Here is a 21,088-nt window from a genome sequence, read left to right as displayed (position 1 = left end):
CCTTCTTCCCAGGCTGGTGGAAGATCAGGCTGCTCTGAATCCAGGCCGGCTGGAATTGGCGGGGCCTCTCAACACAGTCAAGAATGGCTAACGGCAGGCAGAAACATTTTGTGGCCTAATAAAGGATCAAAGAAATGTTCCTTACAAAGAGGAAATGAATTATCCACACATCAAGCTCCTTCATGTCTTCTGTTTGTTTGTTTTAGGCCCTCCAGCCTGTTTGGATAAAACATGTTACACTGAGAAAGCATCAAAGAAAATGAAACGACAGTGACATTTAAAGGGAACTCCGCTGGCTAGACAGAGCCCCATTTTGGGTTCAGCTCCAACTTCTCCCTGTTCTGTCTCTCCTGGCCATGGGGAGTATTCACCCACAGCTGACATAAGATTATCAGCAAAGGTTTTAACAAGAACCAGACCTTTCTCTTCTAATCTTTCCCCCAATCCAAAATGTCATGCAAAAACTTGAAAGAATCTTGTTAGAATTTAAAAATATTCTACTATTGTGTCCCTCATGCTGAAAAATGCACATCTAGGTATGAAAAACGCATAGATTGCTCTGTCAAAGACCACTACGTGACTGCACTTCCATAGCAGAGATCCCATCATTCCTTTCAGCTAAATTTAATCTGTTCTAAACTCTGAAAGTTATTGAGTCCTAAAGACATTTATTTAGCAGGTCCTAACAATGAGCAGTTTATAGGCAATTGTGAAACATGACCACAAAGATTATTGGATGGGGGTCAGTAATTTGAATTGCTAGAAAAATATAGATCACTCTTGACTGACATGAATGATCAGTGGTATCATTTACCCAGAATTACTCAAGAGAGAATAGCAACATGGAATGAGAAGCTGCTTCTACCCTGAAGGAGTCACTTTTATAGCTATACAACCTCTACCCTACTCAGTCTGTGTGTGGCAAAACTAGTTTATCCTCCTCATGGCATCTACCTGAATTCATCTTATTTAAGTTAATTTGCTTATTTGTCTGTGGTCCCTATTAGAATGCAAATCCCATGAGAACAGTACCTCCACGGTTATTTCTATTCCCAGAGTTGAGAAGGTGCCTCGTACACAGTCAGTACTCATTGTTGAGTGACTGAGGAGACAAACAGCAGGAATATATTCTACAGCCAACACTTGAATCTGCGATCTTAGTCTACATAGTCTTCCATTCACAAAACTCTATCTTCTCGTACCTTTCCTCCACCTTCAACCTCTCCATGTTAATGCACTTCGGCTCCATTTACCAGTTAACGATTTAGTGATCCCACTGAGAAGCCAGGAGCTCCAACAGCCACCGAGAAGCACAGCACCCAGCAGAGCTGCGTGTGGAGGCAACGCTCACCTCCCTCTCCATGGGACCTAAATGACCAGCATAGCACACGCTTCCTTCCTTCCCAGCCCTTCCTGTATTCCCAGCCCAGTCCAGACTAGACGTCCTTCTGACCAGAAGCTCACCTTAGCAAATCCCAACTGACGCCTCGCACGACGTCCCCTAGAGACCTACTGTCCTCTCACATGCAGTTCTCCAAATGGCCTCATACCCCAACCCCCGAGCCCTGCTGCAGCTTTCTCACTTTCAGATCCACATAGAATCCCTTTTAACCCCTCCAGTTATAGGGCCAGAAGTTGTTTTGTCAACAGTAGCAATCCTATCTCACCGTCTCATCAACCATGCCCATCGGGGTTCCCCCATCACAGTGTCAACCACTTGCCAAACCCATCTCCTTCTTATCCTGTGACCAGCACCAAAGTCTCTTCCTAGCTAGCTAAGTCTCTTCCTCCATCCTACCTTTCGACAGCACTCTCAGGAACGTGGAAAAGGTTGCCCACGGCCCTTCTAATAGTCTGTGTCTACCATTCTTGGTGCTCTTTATTCCAGCCTAGCCATCTACCGGTAGCCATACCTAAGATGTGAAACTACAGATTTTCCCTATTTACTGCACAGCTACCATGACCCCCACAACATCCCTCTTCTTGACTGTGTCCCTCAACTCCTCTACCACTTCTGTACTGGTTCCCCATGTTCTCTATGCAGCCTGGGGCTTAACTATCCATTATGTCAACAATGCAGTCAATACTCACTACCTCAGCTGGGCGCGGTGGCTCACGCCTGTAATCCCAGCACTTTGGGAGGCTGAGGCAGGTGGATCACTTGAGGTCAGGAGTTGGAGACTAGCCTGGCCAACATGGCGAAACCCCGTCTCTACTAAAAATACAAAAATTAGCTGGGGTGTGGTGGCACACGCCTATAATCCCAGCTACTCAGGAAGCTGAGGCAGGAGAACAGCTTGAACCCAGAAGGCAGAGGTTGCAGTGAGCTGAGATTGTGCCACTGCACTGCAGCCTGGGTGACAGAGCAAAATTCCATCTCAAAAAAGAACAAAAAAAATACTCCTTGCCTCAACATCCCGACCTCCCACCAATTTTCTAGCCCAATCTTCCACCCACTTTGGCTGCATATTAGTGTCCTAACATCCTGGGACACTGGAAACTTGTACCCCATATGAATTAAATTGGACCCAAGTTTCTGCTCTGTGTGTCTGAAGTTCCTCATGTGACTCCAGCGTGCTCCTAATAGTGTGAAGTGCTGCTGTACACCGACAGCTCTCAACGTCTCTCACTAGGAGCATAGTCCTGATCCAGTCCAGTAGTTCTCAGGGCCTGGATGCCCATGTCCCACCCTAGGGATTCTGCTCTGACTCGCTGGGGTACAGGCCAGCATTGGGGCATTTTCAAGTTCTCCCGATGACTCTAACGCACAGCCAAGTTTACAAGACGTCCTCAGCCCACCTCCACTCTTCCAATGCTACTGCCAGACTGGTCTTCAAGGGCAGCCCCAGTCCTATCCTTCCCCACATTCAAAAATATATAATTTTTCCTCGTTTCCTGTTGAATTAAACATAAACTTCTCAGTCAAAAGTGGAAGGCTCTGAATTAGCTACCTCACATCCTCCCCCACCCATAAGCTTCATCCAAACTGGGCAACAACTTGCTACTAACCAACCACTCAAATTCTTTTAGCCCTTGTTCTCCAATTAACTAACCTCTGTCAACTCTGCCCGGTGAAATCCTATCCATCCTTCAAGGTCCTCTCAAATAAGCCTCCTCTACACCACCCTTCCTGATCTCCCTGTCCAAGAGCAGGGAGCAGCTGCTCACCTCAGCAGGCCCTGTGAGCCCCAGAACACCATCTGAAGCAAAAGAGGCACTCAAAACAAGTTTCCAATTGTGTGGCTGTTGTCCCCTCTCTAGATTCTGTGGTGATAAATCCAACTCAAGCACTCATTTACACCCACTACCCAAATCAGTCAAGGATACCACAGTGGGATGGCATGTCACCTGCCATACTGCCAAGCAGTTACCAAGGTTGGTGGTAACTCCTGCAGAGATCTTAGCAGTGAAAGAACAAATGCAGTTTGTTTAAAGTCACTGATACGCTCCCTTCCTTTTGTACACAGAAATCAATAATGTTTTTTCTAAGTCTTGTTTCCAAAAAACTAAGCCAAATAAAAAAAAGTCACTTGAATAATAGAAGAACAAACTAACAATGATGGGAACAGAAGATTCAACTAGAGGAAGAATTATGAGAGCAAACAGTGGATACAAGGGTCTCAAACATCCAGCAGAGCCCTGCACACAAGAGTAGGAATGGAAACGCAGTAGAATTAAATTCAGTATAAGGTGAAAAATAAAGACCTTCCTTTTTCCATGTATACTTTTAAGGTAAATTTAATTATCCAGAAACAGACAAAAATGTTTGCTCTTCACCTTCAAGAATCCACCACCCCTTTTGTGAAGATACTCAGGCTCAGTAGAGTGCACCCCTACACATGCCCATCTTCATAACGGAATGCCTGAGTGCCTAAGATGTTCAAACCAGTGGAGAGTAGCACGGCGTGATGCTCACGGACTCCTCTAAATGTGTGAGCAACCGGATTACACATCTCAGAGTGTGGCCTAAAAGCAAGATAAATCTACGTGGATCATTTGAATGTTTTACAGATATTTAAAAAGAGAGGGAGAGAGAGGAAGGGAATGTGAGTTGATTATGAAGTCAGAGAATTTAATGAGGGAGACAAGCTACCAAGGTCAGATTGCTCTGGGGTCATAAACTTGGAAAGTGACTATGAAGCTGACAAAGAAGTTGGGTTGTCTCAAAGGACGATCTGAAAATAATTTTCTACTTTTGTTATTGCTAAAGGACTGGAGAATTTCATTTCCATGGACTGAACTGAGCGGTAGGATCCCAAAAATCCAGAGCCCACCCCACTCTTTAAGCTGCTCTGAGAATTGGAACAGCTCTGCCTGATGAAATCAAGACTTCAACGTGGGAGAGATCACCACAGATCAAAGCTCCAGGTCTTCTCTAGGCAAAGCTCCTTTATTTCTTAGATTAATGTTAGGTGGGTTTTTGGTCGGGGTCAACCAGTTTCCCAAACCTTTGCTTATCAAGATCTCCTTAGGCCGGGCATGGCGGCTCACACCTGTAATCCCAGCACTCTGGGAGGCCAAGGTGGGCAGATCATTTGAGGTTAGGAGTTCAAGACCAGCCTGGCTAACATGGTGAAACCCTGTCTCTACTAAAAATACAAAAATTAGCCGGGTGTGGTGACACACACCTGTAGTCCCAGCTACTGGGGAGGCTGAAGTGGGAGGATCACTTGAACCCGGGAGGCAGAGGTTGCAGTGAGCTGAGATCACACCATTGCACTGGTCCAGCCTGGGCAACAGAGCAAGACTCTGTCTCAAAAAAAAAAATTTTTTTTTTAATTCATTTTCTAAAATTCTCTTTTAAAATTGGATAACCAAGCTTACTTAGCTCTGTCACCCTAATTAATTAGAGGCCCTATCTGAAAAAAGAAAATGAGTAATATTTAGGATGAACATGTCTGTTTGGAAAACAGTTTATTAGCAAATGTGTGACACCTCCACAGATTTTAATATTAAACAGTGGCTCCCAGAGAAGACTCCAAGCTGCTGTTGAGGGAAGCACAAGGGACAGAAGAGCACAGAGCATGGCTGCGGTGATGGGCCATCCTTCCTCCCACTCTGGTGGAGTCTATGGTACTCATTAGCCTGCATCTCTGTAGCCTAGGAGATTTGGTTTCATTACTGTCAATGGCAAAGCTTAGAAAAATAAAAGTATGATCAAAACTTACAAATCAGCTTCAAGGGAGATCCCAGAACTTTCAGTAACAAAAGGACACTGTGTGTGTGTGTACACACACATGCATGTATACACGTGTGTTTTCAAATTTCTTAAACAGGAATGACTCTGTTAGCTTTAGATAAATCATGTGGCCAATTTTTCACCTGGGAAGTGAAAGGATGGGGCAGGCAGCAGACCAAGACGGGCTTAATCCTGACCTCCTGTCAAACACAGCTGCCAGCACCTCAGAATTTTCCCCTTCCCTTTCCTTCTCCTTTTCCTATAATTTTTTAGATTAAAAAAAAAAAAAACTTAAGACTTGCTGGGTGTGGTGGCTCACGCCTGTAATGCCAGCACTTTGGGAGGCCGAGGCAGGTGGATCACAAGGTCAGAAGTTCGAGACCAGCCTGGCCAACATGGTGAAACCTCATCTCTACTAAAAGTACAAAAATTGGCTGGGTGTGGTGGTGTGAGGATGTAATCCCAGCTACTTGGAAGGCTGGGGCGGGAGGATCGCTTGAACCTGGGAGGCGGAGGTTGCAGTGAGCCAAGATCGCACCACTGTACTCCAGCCTGGGCGACAGGGTAAGACTCTGTTTCAAACAAACAAACAAACAAACAAACAACAACAAAAAAAAACCCCACAAAACTGAAGACTCAAGAAGGGGAGTGGGGAGATCATACTTTCTTGAGGCCACACAGGTGGCAGCCAATCTGAGTACTGATACCCACACCTCTGACTCTCAGGCCAGTTTTCTCTCCACAAACCACCAGGCCTGTTTTTCCTGCTTTTGCCCACCAACCCACCCCAAAAATGAGTTTTCCATATAGGAAAGAGAAGAGCCTGGCTTATCTTCTTCAGGAGGTAACTGTGCCTTCCCCAGAGAGCTCAGGTGCCAGGACGTCAGCAGCCCTCAGACAGCAGAGCCAGGAGGGACACGGGGCAGTGGTGACGAAGCTGTTCAGGGCAACTCTGGGCATCCTCCTATTTTCAGAATAACAATCTTCCTGGTGTTCTTAGCAGCATGATTCCTTTTATTATTATTATTTTTTATTTTTTAGAGACAGGGTATCGCTCTGTCACCCAGGCTGGAGTGCAGTGGCGAGATCACGAGGGAGCATGATTCCTGAACTGGGGGAACGGTGCTGAGTTGTATGGGAAGGTGTGTTAGAACAGCAAGATTCACCTGTGCTGCCCACTGAGCTCTTTCCTTCTCCATCACTCATTCTCCCATAATAGAACATCTCAACCACACGTATCATCAGTACACATCAGGTGATGTTGGCAATGAATGAGTTTTTTTAATTGGAATTTAGAAAATAAAACCACAAACTGGAAGGAGTTGGTTGCTCCTTCCAAAGCAAGCTACTGAGAGGAAAAGAACAGGGACACATCCGGTTAATTAATTCTCCCTAGACGGTGGCAGCTCAAGAGCTCAGCCAAAGAGGTCACTGCACTGAAGCAATGTGAGGTTTCTCTTCTGTTCCACCCACTCAAATGATATTTTCTGATTATCAATCCTGCTCCAGGTGCTGGGCCAGGTTCTCTGAATACAAAAAGAATTAAACTACAACCCTGCCCTCAAGACTTCCTAGTTTTGTGTGGAGGCACCTAAATGAACTTGTCAAACCAACCTGGTGCAGCAGGGCCTGCAAAATGCAGTGACGTCCAGGCCTTCATCAGTCATGGGCCACTCCTCATTCTAAAGTGCCTCGTGAGCACCCTAACCTCTCAGAAGAATGAGTGTTGGGGAAAGAAGAATATCAGAACACTAGTAGGGAACACTAAGCTTGGCCCAGCATTCTAGTTAGTCAGTGCACATAGCATCCATCCTCCAGACATTAAGAATAATCACCACAGGCCTAGAGCAAGCAAATGCCGGCCGAAAAGGGAAGCTGGCCTCTTCTGTCAAACAGCAGTATTAGAGGGACTCTCCCCTGAGCTGAGTCTCAAAGCCAGGGTATTTGACTCAAGAAAGAAAGATTTTTGAGATGACTCTTTTCATTAGGTGTTATAATTCAGAGCATGACATCTACAGTTTTAAGTTTTCCACAGTGTTCACTTCCTGAATTAAAATTTGTCAGGACAGGCTGATAACAAGAGTAATGACTACTCCAAGATAGAGGTACAGCAGGTACACTTTTCTTTCTAGGTATTTTCTTGCTCCTACTCAGGAAAAACAGCTCCTCTCACAAATGCTGAATTTATAGTAAACATATGTAGTAAATATTGTCTAAACCAGTTACAAAACAAAAACGCTTCAATCTTGACACAATGAGCAGCTGCAGAAGTCAGAGGAATGCATGACTCAGAGTCCTATATAACTGAAGCCGTAAAAACACTGTTATGAGAGATACAATGTTAGGAGAAAACAGAACAGCCCTCAAGAATTCCTCATTAATTTGATAATGTAATTTAACTGTGAGGTACAAAATAGGAGTGAACATCTCTGGTCTAAGATCCTGGTGGCCTTCCGACTTCATCTTCTCCATCCACTCCGGGGCATCTTTGCTCTTCCTGGAACACACTCAGGCATGCTCCCACCTCAGGGCCTTTGCACTGTTTCCTTGGCCCAGAATTCTCTTCCCCTATGTATCTGCAAGGCTAGCTTCCTCACTTTTTAAGGTCTTTACTCAAAAGTGAACTCTCCATGGCTACCTTAAGAAGAAGTTCAACCCCTCTACCTGGTATTTCCTATCACTTTCCTGCTTTTAATTTTTTCAGGACTAACACACTATACATGTCACTTAGCAAGACTGTTTTAATCTATCCTCCTTCCCCACTACAATCTCAACTCCATGAAGGCAGAGAATTTTGTCTGTTTTGTTCACTGCTGTATCACCTGGCAGAGTGTCAATGCTCTACCAATATTTCCAGAATGAAAGAAAGAATGAATGAATGAATTTCAACTAGTGAGCTAAAATCAGAACTGAATGAGAAACTTGGTAAGTAGGAAGGAATCATTCTATCTTCATGTTCACACAGTCAACAATCACAGGAAGAGCCAAACCGACACCAAACTCCTCTGCAAGGAATGCAGAGCCGGAGAGACAGATCCTGAGCCCCCATGCTCAGGTGGTGAGGCCAATATCAGGCACTATCTTTCTCCCCTTATAACCACCAAACACATGCTGCTTCCTGATAGCTCAGTACTTTGCCTCATAAATGTGGAAAACACACTAGAATTCACCTATATAAAGGTACTTCGGAAAAATGTCTTAAGGCAAGTGCAAAAACAAAATCAAATCTAAGTGTCAATTAGTTGCATGCAGGGTGTTAGGAAAAGAATAACAAAACACTACTAGAGAAGATACAAAATAGGCTGGCACTCTAGTGAAGATGGCAATTAGGGGGCTACCAAGGCCATCACTACTTCTACCTAAGGGAGACTTACTTACTTTATATATTTATTTATTTATTTATTTTTTTGAGACAGAGTCTTGCTCTGTCACCCAGACTGGAGTGCAGTGGTACAATCTTGGCTCAATGCATCCTCTGCTTCCTGGGGAGGTGATTCTCCTGCCTCAGCCTTCCATGTAGCTGAGATTACAAGCATGCACCACCATGCCCAGCTAATTTTTGTATTTTTAGTAGAGACGGTGTTTCACTATGTTGGCCAGGCTGGTCTCGAACTCCTGACCTCACTTGATCTCCCTGCCTCCGCCTCCCAAAGTGCTGGGATTACAAGCATGAGCCTTTGCGCCTAGACTAAGGGAGACTTTAGATTTAAGACAGAAGTATGCCAGGAGAGAGGAGGTAGCTTTAAATGAATGACTTCCTCTCATGGTAGGGTTCTCATTTTTCACTTCCTGTTTCCTTCTCCCAACATTCAATTCCAGTTACCAATGTAATATGTCTCACCTGTGAAAATGTAAGACTCCAATGTCACTATACGTAGAATGTTCTAAGCACACGCATTAAAACTGACTCCAATTCTGTTGCTAAGAAACTGCACAAGAAAAGGGTTTTCCATCCTCTTCATTTATAAAATAACCACTCTGTCTATGGGAGAACAAATGCAATCTCTCAAGTCCCCTTGTGCCTTGTTCTCATTTTTTAAATGAACAGAGAAAGATGATAGAGAGTGGCTGAAAGTGTATGCTATCTCCATTTTTTTACATGCCCTTGAAAATGAGATGGAAACATGGCTTCAATAACCCACTGCTCTAGTATTTATTAATCTTTCAAGCTGAAGACTCCCCCCATTACTCCCCTTACTCCCCACTCAAGCAAAAATGAAAAATATACCGTCAAAAGTACTCTTCGATTTAAAAAGATTATCCCAAGCAGCCAGGAGTAATTTAAGGTGTGCTTGTATTCAATGTGGGGTTACTTTCCAGGTCTCTGTATAGCCCTGATGTCTAAACACAGATGTGTGCGCATGCACGCACGCACACACATATACATACACACACGGCCCTAAAGAACAGCACAAGGTATGCTGGCTTTTATTTTTTTAATCTAAAAGTAGGGCTGGGGATGATGAACTTAAAAAAAGTACTGGTTAAAGACAGTAAGAAAAGAATAATCTTGTTAAACACAAAGAGCAAAATGGGCATACTAACTTCTTTGACCACAGCATAAAGAGGAAGCCTAGAAAGTAGTGAGCCGTGGATGTGAATGGAAAGGTCACAGCTGAATCTGTACATTTATCCCAGAGGCGACTTCTACTGACATGAACTACTGAAATACATTTTTGAAATATCTCTTCCCTTCTAATAAAATGCTTGTCCTATTTCATTTACTAAAGGATTTTAAAAATGCATTTCTCTTTAGAGCTTGTTAAACAGTAGAATCTTTCTGCAAACTAATTGACAGAATTGACTGCCTTACACCAACTTTTCTGTGCATATAATTGATTTTTAATTTGCTGTCTCATTTCCGAAAGGACTTGACAATAAACTCCACTCTATCCATACTATTGACTTCTTTAAGCAAGGGTTTGGTTCAAAGGCCGATGGGAATTAACCATAGGAAAAATAGTCCAATTTTATTAATAGTTGGAACTTCAGGCAAATCTCACTTGAATCTACATTTTTCTTTTTTAATATTAAGGGCTAATTCTCACTATAGGTCACATTAAGAATACATAATATGGAGTAATATGTACATACGTGTAATATATCAACATTTCTATTTCTCTTATTTTTCCTACTCTCATATATACAAATTTAGTTCTTCATAAGAAACAGTACCACTGTCATTTAAAACTGGAGGAAGGGTGGTTAGTAGAGAGGAGAACCTACTGTGATTCAATTTAAAATGTACTAAGTACCTACTATGTGATGCAGTAGATACATTGTATCTATATTTTGGGTTAATGGCAAAGGTTCCAAATGAATTGTAAAAATTTTCAAGTTATAATTTCTTTAGAAAGATAATTTCAATGTTCTGACTCAACTCACATGTATGCATACCTGTACACATACGTAAGTTGACAATGACATAAAACCACGTACGTACATAAACAAAGACCAGAAGAGAGCAAGAAGCCAGCAAATGAGACGATGAAGCCAGACACTGTGAGACGACGTGTTAGTGGTGAGGTTTTAAATTCCCTTTAATGATTTTAGGATGTTGTTCTAACAATAAAAAAAACAATCTGCACAAAACCCTAAAAAGAATAAGAAAGTGAAAAGGTTCGTACTAGATGACCTACAAGACTCTCCTATCATCATTTTTGAATGACTACATAAAATGGTCAACAACTCTGGAAATTTTACCATTCCTAAAATAAATATAACTAAGCCTTCCCCTATATTGTGGATGTAAAATTTTAAGACAAAATCACCAAGATTATTAGTATCTGAAATCCACGTAACCATAACTACAAGCTCTGAGAGCCTCTCTCCCTCTTTGTCATTGTCCTCCTTGCTGTTTTCACCTCCACAACCTCCTGCTGCTATTGGATCTTAACGGGGATTTTGCTGTGAATTCCATTTTCCTCAGCTGCCATGCAAACAGTAAATAAAATTCATTGTATTTTTGCCCCACTAAGCAGCCCTGTCTTCTGGCACATTCAGATGCCTAGCTTGAAAAGAGTGAACAATGAAAACAATGTTTTCTCAAGCAGACATTCCAAAAAGGGCATAACAAAGGCATCTGGAGATGCTGCTGGGGAAAGACACCCTGCAAATAGTTGTGTGTATTCTGTGTAAGTAATTCCTTGACCGGCCGCACGGGTTCACTGGATTACAAATATTTAGAAAATTACTTTGCCATCTCATGTCAATTTTGAAAGAAGGATTTTCATTTATATTTATGATAGACTGAGCTTTAAATTGAAGGAAGATTTAGATGTTTTAAAATTTATGAGCTTGTAAATAAATCCATGTACATGGCCAATTAAGGTTTATCACTACCACAGATTAACTATTTTGGATAAAAATTTCAGAGCTTATTTGTATCTAGATTGTTCACCTCAATGTATTACATCAAAATTGATATAAAATATTTAATGGGTAGTGTATTTCAAGATAAAAGCTATAGTTACCCAAGATGAAATAAAAACACCCTGTAGTAACATGGTAAGCAACAGAACCTTCACTTTGTGCAACACCTGGATTGTTGCGGAAAGCGAATTCAACATGAAAATAATTTTAAAAACCAAAACGCAGCTAAGTGGATAGGAAGCAAAGAGTGAGATGCACAGCTCACTGGAGCACCCAATCTTACAATCTTGCAAGTCAAACCAAACTCCACAAGGAAAATGCAGGCCCTGAATTTTAAAAAGAATTCAATTAGCATCCCCAGTATTTCCATAATCAACAGCTGAATGCTAATTAAGAGCACAGCATCAAGCGGCAACGGAATCCCAGTGCAATAAGCACCAACACAACAGCAGCAAATGCTACCTTCAGCTCGCATGCATAAATAAACAGAATTAATAACCACCCAAGCATGGAAGGGTGACTTAATCTGTTTCGATTAGGTGCAGTTCAGTCTGGGGCCTTTATGTTATATTTGAATGTGTTCATCATGTTTAATTAAAAACCTAATAATCTAAGATTTGTTTTGTTTGGGTTTTTTTTTAATGTTTTAATCTCTATTTCCTCCTCTTTATCTTCCTAAGTTCTACCAATCTGGATGACTTCCTGAAAAGGAACAGTATTTTTAGCATAATATATGTGAAATTGGCTAACCATCAATGTAACTCTCAGAGGCAGAAGGCAGCCATTTACTTTGGCTCCACCCTTACCCATACCTTGGTATTTAAAGCTTCACAAACTGACCTAGCATTTCTTCCAAAATGCTTCTCTGATCTAACCAAGTTTACTTAGCCTGAAAGACATGACCCAGGTGTTGCTCACAGACACTCGGCAAAAGCAAAATTAATTTGCAGTATCCGGTACAGAATTTGACAGAAACTGGCATATTTTGGCTTCAGTTCAAGATTTGAAGTGTCTCAGCCCCAAAGCAACTTCAATTAGGAACATCATACATGCACACTGTCAGAGAAATAAACTGAGAGTTTGAGATGAAAGGCCTCCTATTGTGTGATTCTGAGGTCTAAGATCTCCAGAATTCATGATTATCTGAAAGACCTAGGAAAAAGAGGTCAGGTGACAGGAGGAGGAGGAAGAGGAGGAGGAGGAGTAGGAAGAACAAGAAGAAAGAGTTTAATGTGTGAGCTTTTTCCAAAAGTACTTTTATTATTATTATTTTTTTTGGAAACAGAGTCTCGCTCTGTTGCCCAGGCTGGAGTGCAGTGCCATGATCACAGCTCACTGCAGCCTCTAACCCCTGGACTCAAGCGATTCTCCAACCTCAGCCTCCCAAGTAACTGGGACTACAGGCACATGGCACCATGTTCAGCTATTTTATTATGTTTTTAATTTTTTTGTGGAGACAAGGTCTTGCTGTGTTGACCAGGCTCCAAAAGTAAAAATTTTAAGGTTGGTTTCTGAGGCATGTGAAAGTTTTTCTCTTTAATGTGCTGATTCATAACTATTAACTATTAAAAGTTTTAAAATGCTGGATTGAAGACACTCAATTATAGTGAAGAACTTTTTAAAAGGATTACCTTGAACAAAGAGTCATCAATATTCTTCAAGCCTCTCATATGGAGAGAAACTATCTTCATCATTAAATCCTTACCCTTAATAAGTTTACAAACTCGGAGGACAATCAACTCAGAAATAAGACCGCAAGGAATGAAGAGCTGGGGATCAGAAGTCAGCACGAGGAGGCAGAGGATGAACTGCCAAGCGAGTGACGCGCAGAGGGGAGACAGTGCGAAGAGGGAGCACTGGCCACGGGATGGGCCAGGAACCGAGCTGAGACTGGAGAACGAGTAGGGTCTGCACTGGCATGAGAGGTTAGTTTCTTCATAGAGCAGCAGGCCTGCCAGGCCCAGGAGGTGCAGAGGCCCAGCCTGTCCGCTGCACAGCAGGGAACTCACACCTTCAGGTGCTTATTTCACCAACCCTCTCACAGAGCAGCTGCTTCAACGTATTCATGTAAAAATGCCAAGGGAAACCTGTTCATCAAGACCGTTGTAGTCAGATCAGACACTGGGTAGTTAGAACAAATTAATATGCCAGCGGCAGCGAAGTTTAGTAATAAGTAGCCAGGCACTGTGGCTTGCCTGTAGTCCCAGCTGCTCAGAGGCTGATGTGGGAGGATCACTTGAGCCCAACAGTTTGAGTCCAGCCTGGGCAACATAGCAAGACCCCCATCTCTTAAAAAATAGTAATGATAATAATAAAAATAATAATTAGAATGTTCCAAGTATACAGAAAACTGGGAGGAAAAAAGGGGGAGGTAGGCCCATGTATTTATGTTAGCTGGAACACATTTGTTTTGCTTATTCCTGTGATTCCTGAGGTGAGAAAATGTAGTAAATTTAACAGAAGGGGGCCACATGAACACAGCAGGTGTTTTTTCACAGCCAAAGCCAGGCGAGGGTAAAGAGGGGACTGCCTTGTTGCCACATAAATCTCTTCAAAGATTTGATTTGGATCCATTCACCAGAAGCTTCCTTCAACCTCTCAATTATTCAGTCAGTCTCTCTTCTTCACTGCTGAGGTTTTCAAAGTGAAGTTTTACTTCCTACACATAAGGGAACCATTTGATCCTGAGGCTCTGCAAGGGCTGGATGGCTGCCAAGACATTTTTCAAACCAAGAAGCAAACATGATAAAAATGACCCCAAACGGATACGGATGTATACAGTTAAGGATCATTATTCCATACTCAAAATATTCACCACTTTGGAGTCCTGTTTTGTTTTTCAAAATAAACCAGGCTCTTTCTGATGTGCAAAACTTCCCTCTCAGCTCACAGCGACAAATCCTCAAGCAGCAGCAATGGGGAGACAATCAACAGCTGCCTGATGTTACAAGCAGGCGCTGCAGGAAAAGGAAAGCAGCTTTCTCTTCAGCAGGAAGAGAGGACTTTGGCTATGTATTTTTAAAATTCCAGAGGGAATGAAAGGTCACAAGAGAAATGAAAGAAGGGAGAGAGGAGAGCCATGGCTAGCGAGGGGCTGGGAGGCATGAGTGAGGAGTGGGGAGGGTGGGAGACACCAAGAAGAGGCAGATAAGTGGGGAAGGAGAGAGGACGCCAAAGGGCATGGAGACTGAAGAGGGCGGAGATGGCCAGGAACTGAGGGAAATGCAGAAGCAGAAGCAGCCATGGATTGCAAGCTGACAAGGCCCTGAGGCCGCCTAGGCCAGGCTGAGAGGACTGAAGACAATCTCACAAAGGGTGGTTAAACGACCACAGTCTATACACTTGTTCCATCCTTTTCATCTCCTTATGTGTTTCTTCCACACAGGCTTTTCGCAGAATTTTAAAACCTTGTCAATCAGATCTCTTATCCACTCCTCACATAAACAGGCTTACAGTAAAAAAACAGTATCACTACGACTTCTCAAAACTGAATTTAACGTTGTCTAAACATTTTTAAATGTTTAAGATGTTTCTTTCTCTTTAATAATCACGTTAAGATTTTTATGGTTTTGTTTGTTTGTTTTAAAACAGCTTCATGAACTCCGTAAGTCTGATAAAGTTAGTCTTAAGGGACTATTCAACAAGCACTCCATTACCAAACCCTAGGGCCATTTCAGTGCATCTCAGCTCCGCCTAGCTTTTCCCATTCCTCAGCCCTTGCCCACCCTCACCCACAGCCATTCTAGGAGCAAATTCTCTTTTCTCTACCTTCAAGGTGCAGCCTGGATCTCGCTGCTTCTTATCACGACCACTGCTGCCACACCACCCAGACACCAGTCCCAGCCTGGTGTGCAGCAACCCCCAGAGACCACCGGACTCAGCGGCCAGAGTGAGCCCCACTGTCGGAGCAAGTCACTCCTCTGTTCAGAAGCTGCTCATGTGGGGCACATCACCATGCCCTGACAGCGGGCCAACAGGTCACACCTGATCTGCTCCCTCTAGGGCACCCCTCCCACCACTCCCCTCCTTGCTGTGTTGCAGAAACATTCCTGCCTACTTCTTGAACATGCCAAGCATGCTTTCACCTTAAGGCCCAGAATTCTCTAATATCCAAAAGGCTGCCTTCCTCACCTTACTAAGGTCTCATCTAAATGTTACTTACCAGGACTTTCCTGATCCTCCCTTAGCTAAGACAGTACCCCACCCAGCTGATTCTCCCTCATTACCCTATTCTGTATCTGCTTCACCACCCCCGGCACATACTCATTTACGAAGGTCTCCCCTCTTAAAACTTAAGACTCCCAAGGAGGGACAACACCTGGCACGCAAGCAGGCACTCAGTAAATATTGCTGAATCAATGAAAGAGCGGGATCAGGAAAGCACATACAATTTCTAAACATTCTTTCTTAGCATATTTTAAAATACAGGAGAGGAACTTGCAATCAATATGTGTATTAGTGCCAGCCTTCATTTAAATTTCATTCGACCTGAAAGGCAAATGTCAAGCGGTAACATTCATACTGAAGACTGTATTTGCAAAAGCACAAGAAATCCGTAAGTCGTTTACAGCAACGCCTTTTACAAGTCACAAGATGGAGATGTAGCTTCATTAAAACTGTCTGCTGGATGGGAATCCATGGGTTTGCAAGGCTGTATCTGTGGGCACATTTCTCTCTCCCCACTTCCTTCAACAGGCCACAGCAATACAATCAGTATGTAAAATCCAGCATATTTATTTCATCAACTCTCTGCTTCCCGCTTGTAATCAATGTCCTTTAAGGAGGTCAGGGGTCTTACAAGCCCTATAAAAACAAGTCACCAAGCCAAGCATGGTGGAGCATGCCTACAGTCCCAGCTACTTAAGAAGCTGGGGCAAGAGGACTGATGGAGCCCAGGAGTTCAAAACCAGCCTGAGCAACATGGCAAAACCCCCTTCTCTAAAATAATTACGATTAAAAAAAAGACAAGTCACCAACCCTACTTTAGGTTATATGTCCACGGGTTTTAACATGCTGTGTCTTTAAATAGGGAGGTATCACAAGCTAGCTTGCACCAAAAACAAGTTCAAATTAACTTTTTTAGGAGTAACTATCAATTTCTCCTTTCTTTCCATGAAAGTTGGACAATCTTTCCCGACATCTATGAAGCCTAATCTTAATAAAATCAAGTCTTTCTGTACAATTAAGGGGCTGAAGGGCCCCATCCTCCTGCCTGGCGCTGCCACGGACAGCCATTCTGCATGACTGAAGCTTCTGCTTTCCCTGAGCAGCAGGGAGGTCACACATTGAGACGCCGGTGGCCCGATGCCCCAGAGCACAAGGCAAATGCTGGTTCCTGCTCACCACTTCGTCCTCGGTCCAGCACTTCTCGATGAGCTTGGGCACAGGCTTCTTCACCAGGCGCTGCAGGGCTTTGCCAGCATCGTAACCGCTTTCATGCAGCTAAAACAACAACAATTATAGTTAGCTAACTGCACCAAATAACAGACAGGACACAATCAATCCAAGGCAAGCTCCTCATTGACTATCTCCCACAGAAGAGTCAGGAAAGGGGCACTGAGACTCCATCATTTCAGTAGGCGCAGGAATTTGTTCTCATCCAAGACCACCCTATCCCAACCCCTATTCTACTCACTCTGGGAGAGGGAGGCAGGCAAGGCAGAAAATATTTTGGCAAAGATAGGAATAGGATTCCCCTATATTCCCATAAAGCAAACATTTAGGGAATGTTTGGCCCCACCCAGTGCTCAGGACATTCCATGCAATCATTATCTTACTTAATCCTATGGGGAAAGTATTCTCTCATTTAATCTACGGTTTAGGAGCTATCATCGCCCTACTTCACAGATGAGGAAACTGAGGCACAGAAAGATCAAGTAAAGGTGTTCACCACACTGAGCCAGCAGGTGATGAAGCCAAGACTCCAACCCAGCCAGGAGGACCCCTACTCTTGCCTCATTCTCCGCAAAGCAGCGTAAAGTCACACTAGATTATGTTCTTTCTTTTTAGCACTTCTTAAGTTTTTTGACTGTGCTAATTTCACACAAAAACAAAATATTTAAAGTGGCTAAAATTTAAGAGCTTTTTAAAGAAAGTAAGTCTGTAATAGTATGCTAGTTTTTCAGTACAAATGAATAAAGATGCAGGTTTATCTACATATTCCCTTTAGGACCAGACTTGTTTCTTGTCAAAGCTAATCAACTTTTCTCACCCTGCGTCTTTTCAACCCTGTGTAATGTCTGGCACCATGGACACCTTCCCACCTCGCAAAGATGCTCCAGACACTCCAAGTTTCTGAGTTCCAACTTGCAGATAATGTAGAGAAACAGCAGGTACAAAGATCCTCCTGCTCTATCTACCTCCCCATACTGTGGCTGTCACTCAGAATTCTCATTGGAAATCCACCTTTCCTGTACACATCTAGTCTTCTTACACAAAGATTGGCTTTGTCTAAGACTTGCATCTCCAGTGCTGAACACAGTCCATAGTATAAGGTAATACTCCAGAAAAACTTGCTAACTTCCTAAATAAAATACTAGGTTCTGGGACACAGCAGTAAACAACACAGAGATCCCCGTTCTCATGGAGTGGATGTTCTGATCTTTTCACTCATGCTTCAATCTCTTATTTTAACAATGAGCCAGCATTTGCCGAACATTCAGGACAAGTAAAGCTGAACATTCAAGACATGTAAAGAATAAACCTTAATAAGTCACAGTCCTTATTTCCAGGAAACTTACAAATTGGTACAGATACAAAACATACAAAATGACAAGATCAAGTAGGTTGTAATAATTACTCTTGCTTAGGTTTAGGCAAAGACCTATGGAATCACAAGAGGAGACAGCCATGTGTTTCCTCTTTCTAACAGAAGACTCAGGAGGACATGCAGATGCCTTCCTGGCAACTGCTGGAGCCCCTGGGCTGGGCACACAGTAAGCTGGCAGTGGTAAATATTTGTTGAATGAAATCAATAAATAAATGCTGAAACACACACTGCAAGTCTCTCTTCCAAACATTTAACTGCTAACGAAAGGAATATCACAAACATTCATTTTCTTTTATTTTTTTCTTTTTTTTTTGAGACGGAGTCTTGCTCTGTTGCCCAGGCTGGAGTGCAGTGGTGCGATCACGGCTCACTGCAAGCTCTGCCTCCCGGGTTCACGCCATTCTCCTGCCTCAGCTTCCTGAGTAGCTGGGATTACAGGCGCCTGCCACCACGCCCGGCTTATTTTTTGTATTTTTAATAGAGATGGGGTTTCACCGTGTTAACCAGAATGGTCTCGATCTCTTGACCTCGTGATCCACCCGCCTCGGCCTCCCAAAGTATTGGGATAACAGGCATGAGCCACCGCACCCGGCCCAAACATCCATTTTCAATGCTCACTCAGCAAAACAGAAAGTATTAAAAATTTGAATTTCCAGAGCATTCTCACAGTTTAGAGGGCACTAATTTATTTTAAATCAAGACTGGGAAGTCCAGGTTGTACATTAGCTATAACAATAAATCAACTATCTTAAAACAAAACACCTACAACAATGATCAATACTGGATCCCACTTGGGAGTGGTGACGCAATGAATAAATATTAACTTATTTATTTTTATTATTATTTATCATTAGATTCATATTTATTATTACCATTAGACTCTTTTAAAAATAAAATACTATTATGATTTGCAAATGTTTGAAAACTATCCAACCTAGGCTTCTTTCAGACGTATAAAAAGATCTGAAATAAAGTCAGATTCTCATACTTTGCCTAATATCCAGAACAAGCAGACATTTGTCAAGTTCTATAATACAATGGGGATTTATAATCACAGGTCAACGTGGATTGGAACTGAATAAAAGGAAGAATTACATGCCTATTTAATGCAAAAAGCACACATTTTAGTAATAATTTGAAATCAAATGAAGTTTATCAAATCATAAATTTTTAATGAAAAGCTCATGGCAAAATTAACAACTTTTATAAGAGGTAATTATACTGTATGGGGTAATTATAAGAAAAGTATGAGGCTAGGCACAGTGGCTCACACCTGTAAGCCCAACACTTTGGGAGGCTGAGGTAGGAAGATTGAGTTCAGGAATTCAAGACTAACCTGGGCAACACAGTGAGACCTCATCTCTACTAAAAATTTAAGAAATTAGCTGGGCGTGGTGGCATGTGCCTATAGTCCCAGCTGCAGTCCCAGCTACTCAGGAGGCTGAGGTGAAAGGACAGCTTGAGCCTGGGAGGTTAAGGCTGCAGTAGCCTTGATCACATCACTGCACTACAAGTCCGGGTGACAGAGTGAAACCCTGCCTCCAATAAAAAAAAAAAAAAAGAAAGAAAGAAAAAAAGAAAAAAGGGTAAGTAGGAAAAACTATGGACTTTGGAGTCAAACTGCCTGGATTCCAACTCTAGCTCTACTATTTACTAGGTATGTGACCTTGAGAGAGTTACTTATCATTTTTGTGCCTTAATTTTGACATCTTTAAAAATGGATAAAATAATAACATCAACCTCTTAGCGACATGTGAGGATAATATTAGAAAATATATGTTAGCTACATCCTTTAAAAAGAAAAAAAAATCGGCCTCAAGTTTGATCAGCTTTCCAGATTACAGAGTAGTCTTCTCAGAAACAAAAAATTTTGTTAAGCTATAAACAAAAACCACTTATGTGTCACATAAAATTACCCATGTTAAATGAGATTTGATTAAAACTCTGGTATCACATACAGGAAAAAATTTGAATTTTAAAATCTTGGCTGGGCGCAGTGGCTCACGCCTGTAATCCTAGCACTCTGGGAGGCTGAGGTTGGTGGATCATGAAGTCAGGTGTTCAAGACCAGCCTGGCCAACAGGGTGAAACCGCATCCCTACTAAAAAACTACAAAAATTAGGCAGGCACAGTGGCAGGGGCCTATAATCCCAGCTATTCGGGAGGCTGAGGCAGGCAGGAGAATCGCTTGAACCCAGGCGGCAGAGGTTGCAGTGAGCCGAGATCGTGCCACTGCACTCCAGCCTGAGAGACAGAGTGAGACCCCGTCTCAAAAAAATAATAATAGTAATAAGAAAAATAAAATCTTATGTGCCTGCTACCAGGAAATTGCTCGTAAGAACATAAAGCCCACTCCAAAAGCAAACTGCTGAGTGGATGAAGTTCAATCAAATATCATTAATCCCTGTGGCATTCCGGCCTTTTGGTGAACCAAGAAGAGTTTTAAACTATAGCTGGAAGAGATGCTTCCACTGAAGTGTTGAACATCTCGTTGTGGTTGTTCTGTTTGTTAGAGAGCATGGCTGCAGCCTACACAATGCCCCTCAGCTGAATTTCTAGTGATGAGCTTAATGGGGAAAGAGGCACTCCTCTGAACAAGTCCTGGCATTCCTACTTCCTTCACAAAACTTTATTTCAGATGGCAGTTTCTCCTGAAGAAGCTATTCCAGTGACACGGTAACTCGAGCTTCCTTCCCTACTCTGTTCTCTATATAATGGTGGATTCTCTCCTTTTGTTTGACCTGTTGTCTGGCTGGCCTCTTAAAATA

General features: G+C 42.6%; 1 protein-coding gene across 14 annotated transcripts in view; it reads right to left on the bottom strand.

Moving 5' to 3' along the window:
* Positions 1-21,088, bottom strand: part of RERE (arginine-glutamic acid dipeptide repeats) — a 466,287-nt gene that overhangs the window by 95,823 nt on the left and 349,376 nt on the right. For all 14 annotated transcript variants that reach the window (XM_063594922.1, XM_055104272.2, XM_055104287.2 and 11 more), the window contains one exon: positions 16,895-16,993. In XM_063594922.1, the coding sequence (XP_063450992.1) occupies positions 16,895-16,993 (99 nt within the window). The remainder of the gene's footprint in view (positions 1-16,894; positions 16,994-21,088) is intronic.

Source organism: Pan paniscus, chromosome 1 (genome assembly GCF_029289425.2).
Source record: "Pan paniscus chromosome 1, NHGRI_mPanPan1-v2.0_pri, whole genome shotgun sequence".
NCBI classification, from domain to species: Eukaryota; Metazoa; Chordata; class Mammalia; order Primates; family Hominidae; genus Pan; species Pan paniscus.
Note: the sequence above shows the minus strand (reverse complement) of the source record. Positions and strands in the feature narration are given on the sequence as shown.